At 44.0% G+C, this 13,515-nt stretch overlaps 1 protein-coding gene across 1 annotated transcript in view; it reads right to left on the bottom strand.

Annotated features, from left to right (window-relative positions):
* The window catches only part of dlg5a (discs, large homolog 5a), an 85,467-nt gene that overhangs the window by 58,440 nt on the left and 13,512 nt on the right, over window positions 1-13,515 (bottom strand). The window contains exons 2-5 of the mRNA XM_080781626.1: window positions 8,199-8,267; window positions 6,267-6,453; window positions 5,325-5,471; window positions 1,453-1,636 (exon numbers count right to left, since the gene is read on the bottom strand). Coding sequence (XP_080637752.1) covers window positions 1,453-1,636; window positions 5,325-5,471; window positions 6,267-6,453; window positions 8,199-8,267 — 587 coding nt within the window. The remainder of the gene's footprint in view (window positions 1-1,452; window positions 1,637-5,324; window positions 5,472-6,266; window positions 6,454-8,198; window positions 8,268-13,515) is intronic.

Genomic DNA, 13,515 nt, shown 5'->3' with positions numbered 1-13,515 from the left:
GCAGGCTACAATGCAGAGTGTGACACAGTGTGTGTGTGTGTGTGTTGTGTTCCCACAGGAGGTGGTGTGAGATGACCCATCATGATGGCAGTCCACTGCTGCACACACTGGGAGAGACAAGTCATTGGTAGTGGTCGCTGGTTGGTCAGCGTTAAGCAATATTACACGAGACGAGAGGGGGTGGTTTAACGCCATTAATGCACGCCTGCAATGCTGCAGGAACGAGCCCGCAGGGCGAGTTCCGAAAGCAACGCAGAATTATACAACAGTTACACTTAAAACTAAGAAAACCGTTGAAAAAACATATATTTTTAATAGCAGATGTAGTCACTACGACCACAAATGTCTCAAGCAACTAGCTAGCCTAGCCACCGAGATTGGCTAGCCACCGAGAGCTGCGCTCTGGGAGAACAGAGCAGCTGAATTATTTGTTTTGATTAGGTGTGGAGTGGTGCTCGTTTGAACCACGGCTAGAAGGCTGTTTCAACCAATCAGATTGCTTCCTCGAAATGACCTGTTGTATAATAGGCTTTCATCTGAAATGTTTTAGCTGACGGTATATCATAGATCTTTATTTTGGCAGGCCTTGATGGCGTTGCAATGCTATTTATAATTAGCTGTGTGCTGAAAATAGCGCTGTGTGAACTTGTAGTTACTTTGTTTGGCTATTTTCGGAAGCATATAATGACTTAGTTCTACTGTATGTCTCTTGTCCACTAGTTCCTCCATAACATTTTAGTCTACTTTATTTTCTAATTTATTTTATGGAATTGTCGGTATATTTCGTCAACAGCTTTTTTATTTCTATTTCATCAGTGGAGAGAAGGTAGTCGACAAACATTTTCCGTCATACTTTTTTTAGTCGACAAAATGAACACGGTTCTGTAGAAGCTGTAGTGTAGCTGTGTAGTGTTGTCCGGAAATAGCCAAGCGTGGTGAGCTTGTAGACTGTCAAGCACAAAATGACTCAGTCCTGCTGGATCTCTTGTCCACACTAACCTTTTAGTCTACTCTAACTACTTACATTTTAGTAGTATATTTAGTCATCATTTTTCGTCTTTTCTTTTTCTTTTTACATAATGAAAAACTAAGTGTGGATGTGGTCGTCGTAGCCTGGGGTCCACCTATGCTTTCTATGGCATAGGCAGCTCCCGGCAGGATCCGCCTGGAGCATCTAGACGCAGCTGCGCGACAGACTAATTAATTAGAGCGACAGAGAGAGAGAGGAGTGTGTGTACGTGTGTGTGTGTGTGTGTGTGTGTGTGTGTGTGTGTGTGTGTGTGTGTGTGTGTGTGTGTGTGTGTACGTGTGTGCGTCAATTTAACAAAGGTGCAGACGATCAGAAAGCGATCGACGTTTGCGCTGCTCTATGCCGAATTGAAGTGGACTCGGTCTCCCTGGAAATAAAAAACGTCTGGGTTTCCGAGGCTATGGTCGTCGTGGTTGCTGCACCTGTTGTTGCTGCAGCCGCAGGTCCTGCACCTCCTTCTGCTCCTCGCTGTGGAGGCGCTGCAGCTCCTGGCAGCTCTGCTGCAGGAGGTTCTGCTGCAGGAGCAGCTGAGCGTTGTCCCTCCTCGCTGCCTCCAGCTCCTCCTTGAGCGGAGACTGCTCGCTGAGCACGCGACTGTGCAGCATGCTGCGTGGGGGGAGAGAGAGAGAGGTCACAGTTAGCCCATTGAAACCACCCGGAGGCCCATTCTACAAAATTTATTCAAAATCATTCTTTCAAATCAGAGGTTCTCAAACTTTTTCGTGTTTGATTCAACATTGATTTGATGGAACATGATTCAACATTTTTCAAACACTGTCAAAATATTTACCGTAAGACATTTTTGACACGGATGCTTTCCCGGTTTGAATAATAATCGCCTGATTGCAACGGTTTGAGATTATCGCAATTATTTATGTACATGACCATCATGATCGCTTCAGTATTTAGATATTTGATATTAATTTTTAACAGATAAACGACATTAAAAATGTGCCATTTTGAAATGTTGATGTCCTCACAAGTACAGTACAGTACTACAAACGTGTGTGTGTGTGTGTGTGTGTGTGTGTGTGTGTGTGTGTGTGCTTGCGTGTGTGCGTGTGCGTGCACTCGTGTATCCCCCATAGCGCATGCAGAAACATGCAAGCTGCTGCCAAACACGTCGTACAGTGAGTACAGGAGCACTTGCTCATGTTGAGTAAACATAAGGGCTCATGCTATTCAGGGCCGTGCCAGGTGAGGTGTAAGAAAATGCTGAGAGTGAAGGCAATATCGCCACAAATTCCAGTTGGTTTCATTATTTAAGAAGTGACGGGGCTCGCCCGCCACCGAAAGTCGATAACGGTAGTGCAAACAGAGGTGAGGAAAGCATAATCCGTTGAGTTTGATTGCTTTTCCCCCGGACAGCATGGCTTGTTACACACGCAACCCATGGCTTTTGGAGGATAATCCCCCCACCAGCCTCCATGTCACACTGCCTTCCTTTTTGTCTATCTATACCAAAGACAGAAATATACAGCAGTGATTCCCAAACAAAGGAGGGTGGGGGGTATATAACATGCACGGACGCCCACCCCTAGAAAAAACACTGACAGAATATATGGAGATAACTTAACCCATTTAGGCAAAAATTCGTGACAGTTTTCTGAAATACCGGTACCTATGTTTCTGTATCAGTGGTGCTCAATATTTCATGTCAATGACTCCCTCTCTACATGTCAACAACCCCAAAAATGATATGTAATTGGCTGCTGACCCCCATCTGAAAATATGTTGTTCCAGGAACCCCCCAGAAGCAAAGATATGAGTTAAAAACGTATGCTCTGAAAGAATATATATTCAAAGATTTGTGACACATTTTCACGATTTTTCAAAAATAGCAGACCTACAAGCTCGTAGCGCGGCACTCAGTGCAGCTCTATGAGCTTGTAGATCTGCTATTTTTTCAATAGCTAAAGTATAACATAATGCTTATAACACCAAAAAGGGGTTCCCTCCCAAAATGGGTTAAGAGGTTTCTGCCCGACAGCGATGATATGAAGGTGCCATGTGTCTCTCCAGTTGAAATCTAACGCCGACCACAACCAAACAAACCCATGGAAAAACCAATCGCAACAGGAAACAAACACCTTCTGGAAACACGGGCGGGACTAACAGTTAGTGCACAAAGCCTTATTTCACAACTTTCTTTCCTTGTGGAATTTATGAGCAAATAACAAAAACCTAATGAAATGTGCCGACTTTGAACACTAGTCCCAAGTCTGTGTGCTTTAACACATTAAGGAACATTCTACAAATGTCTTCTAAACTGGTTTCTGAACAAACCTAGGTTGTTATATTGGTGGTGCTGGAACCTTTTCATGTCAAGGACCTCCAAAATTTGGCCACAAAACCCCACTCAAAACATTTTGTTCCAAGGTCCATCCAGAAGCAATGATTTGAGTAAGAAAATAGCAGAACTACAAGTTCATACTGTAGCGCGGAGTTAGTTCATTCAGATATACTCGAGCGGCTTCGTGCTAATACTCAAGGGACATACAGTACATGGAGGGGTTCGAGGGGTTAATATGCTGCATTACTATGTGGGTGTACAGTGTTCGCAAGACCCACACGTCATACGCTGATGTGACGATCTATCTCCCTGCTCTAATGTTTAATGATGGTGTAGCAGAGCCGAACGCCAAGATGAAATATCTGCACACTTGTATTTTGAATTGGTTAAATCTATTTGTGAGTTATCTGACTGAACGGAATTTCTTAAAAATACCTTTGACACAGACGGTCTTGAGGTTTTAACGGGATAAGGGCGATTTGATCTCATAAATGCATCCCTTCCCCCGGGGTTTTAATGCCATCCATGTCTTTGTGTGCAAAGGCAATTGTCTTTATATTGCTGTAATGGGCTCTGGCTTCGAGGGATTCTTTTCCAATTAGGTTAATTGCAACAGCGAGCCATTATTTTGCCCATGTTGCAGTAAGCCGATACATAAAAATGGGACAATTATTCCTCGGATCAAAACAAGCAGCGGCTGTAACACCATGTAACACGATGCTTATCCTTCAGTCATACTGAGCACAACTACCTATAGCAGTGGTTGCCCAACTCTTTGGGTCAACACCCAAAGGAGACATCAGACATTTCCCTGAGCACAACTACCTATAGCAGTGGTTGGCCAACTCTTTGGGTCAACACCCAAAGGAGACATTAGACGTTTCTCCCCCCTGAGACCCAAATAGTGACAACAGCAGATTTAGGAGGTCACAACAGCAGTGTGTAATGTTCACCATTTCTTAAACTTTTAATTAGATTTTCTTTTTGCTATAGTGTTTGTTCAGCAAGAGCAGTATCCCCATCTCTTTAATAAACAGAACATATATTTTCCCTATCATCAGCTTCATTTTTTTGGTGTTCCAGTTCCAACTGTCAGCTCATTTAACTGCGTCATCACTTCCAATTCCACTTGATCTGTATCATGTCTGAACAATGTACTATGAACAAAACAGGTCAACTAAGCCAAGGCATGTCATGAGCTTGTGAATATGCTACTGTATTTCGGGCTATTTTTGGAAATGTATGAACATTTTTCCATTTTTCCAACGGATGAATGGAAACGATTATGCTAAAATCTCTATTATCTATTTATGACAGCTTTCTGAGAAGAACAGGAAAAAAATGTTAAAGACACACACACACACACACACACACACACACACACACGTTTGTAGGCCTATTACTATACTTGCGAGAACATCAACATTTTAACCCATTAAGACCCGAGGCCGATTCTACAAATGCCAATGCATTTGTAGAATGCGCTATCTTTTAATGGCCAAAGCAAATATTATTTGCTTTATTATAATTTTTTTAACCAGGAGCCTAAAGCCGAAAAATAGTAGCAGATCCACTGGCCGCCAACACCTTGCAGTTGTGTGCTTGTAGATCAGCTATTCAGTGCATGACCAGTTGTGTGCTTGTAGATCAGTTGTGGGCTTGTAGATCAGTTGTGTGCTTGTAGATCAGTTGTGTGCTTGTAGATCAGTTGTGGGCTTGTAGATCAGTTGTGGGCTTGTAGATCAGCTATTCAGTGCATGACCAGTTGTGTGCTTGTAGATCAGCTATTCAGTGTGCTTGTAGATCAGCTATTCAGTGCATGACCAGTGAAAATCACTCCCTGAACGTTCGGAATGTTTTATTTATTTATTATTATTTAATAATAATAAAGAATAATCTTGATCCTCTAAAGGAGGATTTCTCATATTCTACTATACTTGTGCAGGTACATTTTGGTGCTCACTAGTCACACACGCACGCACACGGAGAGGAATAACTCACTGATAGAAGTCGGCCTCCTTCACGGCCTCCTCACATCTCTTCAGGGTGGTGGTGTGCTGGCTCTGCAGGGACTGCAGCTCTGCCATGGCCCTCGTGCACTGGCTCTTCAGACGCTCGTAGTCGTGGACGCCTTGTTTGGAATTTGGCCTTTACGGGAAGACAGGGAAAGTGAGGCGTCAATGTGGTGGGGTGGGGGGGGGGGGCTATCTAATCTGTTATGTGACCCTCGTCTGCAGAGACCCACCGAACCCACCGACCGCCCGCCAGCTCGCATTTCACCTCCTATAATGGAAAGCCATGTGTTTACATGCAACCACCGCGTTGGTTTTCACCTCCTATAAGCACGTGTCATGCAAAGCCATGCAAAACCACAGCATTGGTTTTCAACGTCGGGGTCGAGTGTAGCGGTGTCCGTTTTTTGCGAGAGAAATAAGCAACCAGGTTTATGGAAACAAGCCCCCAAAAAGCTGGTCACATGAGCACATAAAACCTATAGCCATCAGATATTTCAAAATCTTGGGGAAGGAGTTTTTTTCACGATAAAAAACATGCAACGTGTTGTGAGCTTGAAGAACTGCTAAAGATTCTCCAGGTACGGCTGTGGCTCAGGAGGTAGGTCCAATGATCCATGGGTTGGCGGTTCGAATCCCAGCTCCTCCTGTCTACATGTCGAAGTGTCCTTGGGCAAGACACTGAACCCCAAATTGCTCCTGATGTGCTGGTTGGTACCTTGCATGGCTTCCGCCGCAATCGGTGTATGAATGTGTGTGTGAATGTAATGCACAATCTATGTAAAGCGCCTTGGATAAAGGCGCTATATAAATGCACCATTTAGGTAAATAACGTTTTCCTTTGCCCTGGTTTGCTCTGGTTTGTTTTAATGGATTAAATCTAAATAGTTAGAGCGACGGTTTTCCGTGCGTGCGGGGGTGACCACTGTACCTGCAGTCGTCGAAGGTGGTGCCAGGCGATGCCAGCGCCAGGCGCTTGCGGAGCTCGTCCCTCTCCCTGGTCACCTGGCGGAGCTGGCACAGGACGGCGTCCAGGCTGTCGCCCGCTGGCACGCGGTTGTTGTCGTTCATGGCCGTGGGGGGCGGGGGCGACGCTGCTTCCCCGCTGACGGGCGACCCTGCAGCCATGAGTAGGGCAGTTAAACATTTCAGAGGATAAAACAAAGAGGCTAAAACATATCTGGCTACTCTAAATTACATATAAAAAAATACTTGATGCACAAAACACTTGTGCTGGTTCTGTTCTATTGTTTCTCCTAGATCAGTGTGCTTCACCTATGATGCACCAGTCACAAGTGACCTAGATCAGTGTGCTTCACCTATGATGCACCAGTCACAAGTGACCTAGATCATTGTGCTTCACCTATGATGCACCAGTCACAAGTGAGGTTGGAGAACCTTACATTTTTTCCTCACACACGTCTGCTACACATTTACAATACCGGTGGTTCTGGTTCTCAAACTCCAATAACTCTGACTTGTACAAATGGAACCAAATGGACCCATAAGAGGCCATTCGGTTTAAATGTTGTATACCCTGAGTTACAGACCTGCATGGATACAATAATGCGTCATCTTTAATATAGGAATCGTTGAAGAGAACCGTTAAGGAATCGGAACGTTAAGAGAGACTAGTTCATAATCTACTGAATCTGTAATTTTTGTTTCCTGTCCGACAGGAAGGATTTTCAGGAAGGTTTTTGGTGAAAAACACTGCCGACACAAACTGGAACGCAGAGGATTATGTTCACCTTTGGATCAACATTTGGCTCTTTTTGCTTCCTTTATGTAACACAGCGCTGAGTCACTTGGACTCCTGTCAAAAGTGGGAGAGAATGAACAGGGTCACCTTCCTTATCGCCACCGCCGAAATGGGAACCTTCATGTTCAAAACGATTACTTTTGGTGGATCCAATCGTTATTAAAGGCCTATTCTTACTCCACTTTTAGGTGATAAGGTGACTCGGTGAAACGGTTGTTAGTAAAAACAGAGAGATGTGTTCGGGTGAGTCTTTTACTTATAACATTTTTAAAACAATAGCAAAGCACAAGACAAGTATGAGTCATACTACACAGTGTTACACAAATGTAGCCAAAATCATCATCGTCCTACTCCTCCTCCCATCCAACACTCCCAACTGACAGGTGGTTACCCTGCATTTTGGTTTTAAGATGTTGATATTAATTTTGTATTCATCCTTAGGACCCCAAATCACACCTTGGAAAGTGTGTCTATTTCAAACAAAGTGTTTTTTGACTGGGGGGTCATATTTTGACCCCCCAGTATTCGGATGTTGATATTCATTCATCAGCCAACACTCCCCACTGACAGGTAGTACCCCCCCCCCCCCCCCCCAGAGAGGACGTATAGGGCCTTAGTCCTACTCCTCCTCCCAGCCAACACTCCCCACTGACAAGTAGTCATATTGATAAAAAAAGATTTGCTTATGATATTGTGTATGGGTCTGTATTCAAGAATGTATGTAAAGACTCAATCACTCAATTCTTGTAAAAAATACATAATATGTGGGGTATTTATCAGGGGTTAGATTTAGTATTTTGATTAAAACAATGTTAAAGCACTATAATCAGATAGTTCTTTCTTTTTGTTCAGTAACAGGGGTCTCCCCTTTTCACCAATTTCATCTAATCATCACAGAGGACCTCAGCTTCAAATCTTACAGTTCCATTTTTTTCACTTCCAACTTGTTTGCCATGTATCCTGTACGGGACCCCTGATAATATGGGACAAACTCTCCTATAGCAATGATTCCTATTTGAAAATAGAGCTTTTATTTAAATAATAAAATAAAGAGAGAGAGAGAGAGAGAGATGTCCTTAATTCTGTCATCCTTGTACATACCAACACTGCTGAGGGAGCTGCTGCTTTCCGAGTCCGAGGGCATGGTGGAGAGAACGCTGTATGTGGATCCTGTCAACACACACAAAGGGCCAGTGAGTGCATTTGAGGGGTGCAACAATTTAGCCATCGAGACCCGAGGCAGAGTCTACAAATGACTTCAGCTTGTGCATCTGCTATTTTTTGGTAAATGAATCACAGGTGTCTTTCCACTTGTATTTCCAGTGTTAAACGTAGCGAAGCTAAGGAGGAGTGAGCCATCTCTCTTCCTTTACAATCTGCACAATAAACACTGAAATATATAGCGCATAACAATGGCAACGGCCTATGCAGAACCACATTACAGCCAATACAGCTACATCTGTACCTGCGTGTGGGTTCAGAATTATAGGATCAAAAACAAAAGAATATGGCTTGAACAGAACAGCTACCAAACATCTATTTTTTATGACACATTTGAGTTTAAAAGGGCAGGGCTACCCTTTAGCCTGCACAAATGTGTATTCTTTAACCCATTTTGACAAATACCTTCTAAATCCTAACAGCTTTCTGAAAAACCCATGTTTCTACAGTATGTCAGTGGTTCTCTGAAAAACCCATGTTTCTACAGTATGTCAGTGGTTCTCTGAAAAACCCATGTTTCTACAGTATGTCAGTGGTTCTGAAAAACCCATGTTTCTACAGTGTGTCAGTGGTTCTCTGAAAAACCCATGTTTCTACAGTATGTCAGTGGTTCTCTGAAAAACCCATGTTTCTACAGTATGTCAGTGGTTCTCTGAAAAACCCATGTTTCTACAGTATGTCAGTGGTTCTGAAAAACCCATGTTTCTACAGTATGTCAGTGGTTCTCTGAAAAACCCATGTTTCTACAGTATGTCAGTGGTTCTCTGAAAAACCCATGTTTCTACAGTATGTCAGTGGTTCTGAAAAACCCATGTTTCTACAGTATGTCAGTGGTTCTCTGAAAAACCCATGTTTCTACAGTATGTCAGTGGTTCTCTGAAAAACCCATGTTTCTACAGTATGTCAGTGGTTCTGAAAAACCCATGTTTCTACAGTGTGTCAGTGGTTCTGAAAAACCCATGTTTCTACAGTGTGTCAGTGGTTCTCAAACATTTTCATGTCAAGGACCCCCAGAATTAAATGAATTTGGCATCTGAAATTGCATCTGAAAATATGTTTTTGATTTGAGTTAAAAACGTTCGCTCTGAAAGAATATATATTCAAATATTTGTGCCACATTCTCACGATTTTTCAAAAATAGCAGACTCTACAAGCTCATAGCGCGGCACTGAGTCCCGCGCTATGAGCTTGTAGATCTGCTATTTTTCTAACATAAAGTATAAGATAAAGGCTCAATAAAACACCAAAAGGGGTTCCAGAATAGGTTAAATTCAAATGTATGCAGTCAGAATTATTTATTTAGATTGTTTTTCACATGAACAGTCAGCAGCCGACGACAAGGATATTCTGTGTCAGTGGTTCCGTGCTGCCACCACTACACTACGCACTGCCAATCTGATCTGCCATTGTCATTAAACCTCCACTCTGTCACCGTGCTTTGATGTATGGTCCCTGCACGTTTCTGCCACGCAGGCACAATGTTCACGGCTGAAATGGGATTTCCTCTTTTTATGTCAAGCACGTGAAGAGAGCAGCGTTGCCAAGTCTGCTTATTATAAGCCAGTGGTTCTCACTTTATTGTCCCCAAGGAAAGGACTCCCCCCACCCATTATTTTATTATATGAGTTGGCCGCAGAACCCACCTATCTGAAAATGATTTGTGCCAGGGACCGCCAAAACGTAGAGAAGATTTCTGTTACAAAAATGCATAATTATTAAAGAAATCAAACATTTCAATTAAAAAATGTTCAGAAATGTAGGCTACACAAGCCTGTATATCTGCTACTAACTTTGGAATAGCCTACATGGATAAAGGGGTTGAAATGATTGTGATGCTGTAACGTATTTTGTAGGGGACCCCCCCGGGACCCCCTAAAGGATCCCGGACCCCACATTGAGAACCAGTGTTATAAGGGACTTTGGACTAAATACTGCTAGTTTCTTCTTTTGGGCTCATTTTACGTAACCCCTGGCCGCGCTCGTTTCTCACACAAAATCTGGCAACACTGTCTGGAAGAGAGAGAGAGAGGGAATAGCTGTCCAACACACACGCCGCTAAGCTTGGGGGTGGGGGGGCTATTACACATGGTGCTGCTGCAATCCATAGGAGCAGACGCTCTATGCAGATGATCCCCCGTCCTCCTAGCGCCAGCAAAGCCCCCGCCGCTCTGAAAGAGCAGCATCCATATGGCCGGCGACAGATCTGTGCTGACGAGCATCTCAGAAAGGCACAACTTTAAAAAAATTAAAGTTGTTGCATAATGTGTTTGTTTGTATTTGGGATGTACGCACAGTATAGGTAGCAGCTTAATCACATTCCCAACTCATGAACCAAGTGATGTGAAACAGCAGGGCCGCACCATTACGCCAAACATGATCATGGGCAGGTTGAAAGTGGCATCCTTAGACACGGGTGCCAACATTGGCACAGGAGAGAGTGATCACTGGCACACTGGCATAATTACGCGAGAGATATTTTTTCCTTTTAAACACTTTGACTACAGAAGAACAGAACCCACGTTAATTAAACTAAAATATTCAAATAAAGTCCCCTCACATCTACAAATTACATCCTGCACATAATCCAATACTCGGGAGGATTCGAACCCCAGCCTCCGACGACCGATTATTACATTCACGTTAATTGCCTCATGCACGGCGCGCGTTTGCTTGCATAACTACAAAGGTCTCGGTTAATGTCAATTAAATGCAAGTCAGTCTTAAAGGGATAGTACACTACAGTACACCAGTGCTACCAGAGGAAAAGTTTAGTCTAGAACCCAACCCTGTTGTGACTACTGGTTGATTCGATAGGTTCAGTTTCTGCCATACTGCTTTAACTGTCCATGCTTCAACTAAGGAACGATACCCCTCGGTAGGGTACGTGGAAATTTCGATGGGGGGCAAGTAGACCTGAGAGGTACTACTGTACTTGCCCTGCAGGGCAAGGATGAAAACAACCACGGACCCTGCATCTGGGTACCCATCTTGGTCCTATAGCCTCCCCTCTGGGCCCCAGCTAAAACCTCCGGCCCTCAACGAGGGACTATAAGTCCAAGCCTAAAGAACGATGAGCTCTGTGAGAGCCAGCCACTTCAACTGTGGCCCTCCAGTCAGAGGAGGACAGGGAGGGAGAGACAATGAGGCATGGATGGAACACTAGGGCCAAGATGGCTTATTTAAGGAGACAACGAGATAAGGGACGAAGGCAATTGGGCGAAGGAGAGGGAATGGAAAAAGGAGAGAAAGAGAGAGCGAGAGAGAGAGATGCTGGGAAAAAGCGGAGAAGAGCAGAGCGGAGCAGGCTTGTAATCTGTTCTGACATACCCTGAAGCTTAATGCTCACAGCACACAGCGTTGAGCGCCGATTTCATATTGTTCTGTGAGACATGTTGGCAAGCTCTCTGGGGCTGTGCAGTCAGTGTGTCTGCACTACACTGCACTGTACTGATGCACTTCTCCCTGGGCGCATTATAACGCAAGAAGGACACAAGTTATTGAAATTCACGTCATCTGACCCGGTCTCGTATAGTTAAGTAAATTAAGACAACCGCCGCAATTAACAAGCGTTGCGCCAGCTCAAACTGAAGGAGGGGATAAAACAGTTCACATCTTTGCTGTACAGTGAAGCTTTGTTCGAGAAAAACCCTGTGTACTGTAATATGATTTCACAATTCAAAGCAGTGAAACAAGTGACAGTAATGTCATCTGCAGCAATAACATGATACACACACACACACACACACACACACACACACACACACACACACACACACACACACACACACACGTACAGAAAGCACAGCTCACTTTCAACTTTATTAATCCCTGGAGGGGATTTGGTTTAGCAGCAAGCAAGAGACACAGACAATAAAATACAAAAAGCCCACATACAGTAGGATGCATCAGATGGGGTGGGGGTGTAGGTACTGAATCTTGTGTATGTGATTCTAGGATTGGGACCAGAGTAAAAGAATGAAAAGGCTGCACAAACGAATAAAGTGCTGAATCAAGTGCTGCATACAAGTATAAAGTGCTGAGTTTCACAGTTAAAAGTTGTTACCAATAGAAATACAATAAAGCTATACTGTCACTGAAGAACAACCATTTATTTGGCTTGAAGGACATCTAAATCCCATAGAGCAGTGCTGCCCAGTGCTGCTTTTCAGCTCAGAAACCAAATTTGGGGTGTCCCCAGGACATACCAAAATACCTTATATCTATCTATCTATAAATGCACCAAGTCTCTGTCTGTCTGTGTAATCCACGTAACTCCAGAACCTGTAGAGGCTCCAGCGCATAATATCGGGGTGGGGCATGCTATTCCAACTTGCATCGTTCCAAGTAGGCCAGTGCCCAACGGGCACCGCCGTAGAGGCCCCACGGGCACCTCTCTAGTACAGTATAATCCATGCATATTCAATAGTGAGCAACTCTCGGTGAGCTTGTAGCTCTGCTATTTCCACTGTGTTTCGGAAACACCGCCCTAGAGGCTATCATGGAACGCAGTGATACAGTCATCTAGTAACAAACCACACTAATTAACTCAAACAGAGTATAGATTCCATATCAGATATCTCTCTCGGTCAGTTAGCCTCACGCAACACCCGTTAATCATAGCTATTAGCGCCAGCCTCATTGGGGGTGGGGTGAACATTTGTCTACACGCTGGACTGCAGCAATAAAGCCTGCCTTCATTAATAACGGAGGAGGTATCTAGTCCGCAGGAGAGACAAAGAGACATTTCACCTACCACCATTGGCCCGGAGGCCCATCACTCACAACACACCTGTCACCATTGGTCCGAAGGCCCGTCAGTCACAACCAGGACCTGACGTCCTTATTAACCAACAGATAAACGTATCCTGACAACCCTGAGGTGGCGCAACAAGCTTTGTGTACAGTCAGCAGCAGTCAGTGGTAGACAAGGTACTCGCCACGTGAGCAGGCTACTTGTATAGCCTTACTCAGTAGGGTAAAGTAACAAAGTACATTTACTAAGTACTGTTTCTTAAAGGAGAATTCCATACTAGATGGTTTTCTTACCTTTATTTGTAGTTGTTACGTCCCCACCAAAGAGGTCCAGGTGTTATTTTGTGCAAAAGTGCATTATTGGCTATTCCCCCTACCATAAGCCCTCAATGGGGGTTGGGTTTTTGTGCTAATTTGCTTATTTCCATAAAAATAAGTAGTAAAG

Source organism: Protomyctophum bolini (genome assembly GCF_963924005.1).
Source record: "Protomyctophum bolini genome assembly, chromosome: 14".
Taxonomy (NCBI): Eukaryota; Metazoa; Chordata; class Actinopteri; order Myctophiformes; family Myctophidae; genus Protomyctophum; species Protomyctophum bolini.
The sequence above is the reverse complement of the archived record's forward strand: the minus strand, read 5'-3'. Positions and strand labels throughout refer to the sequence as shown.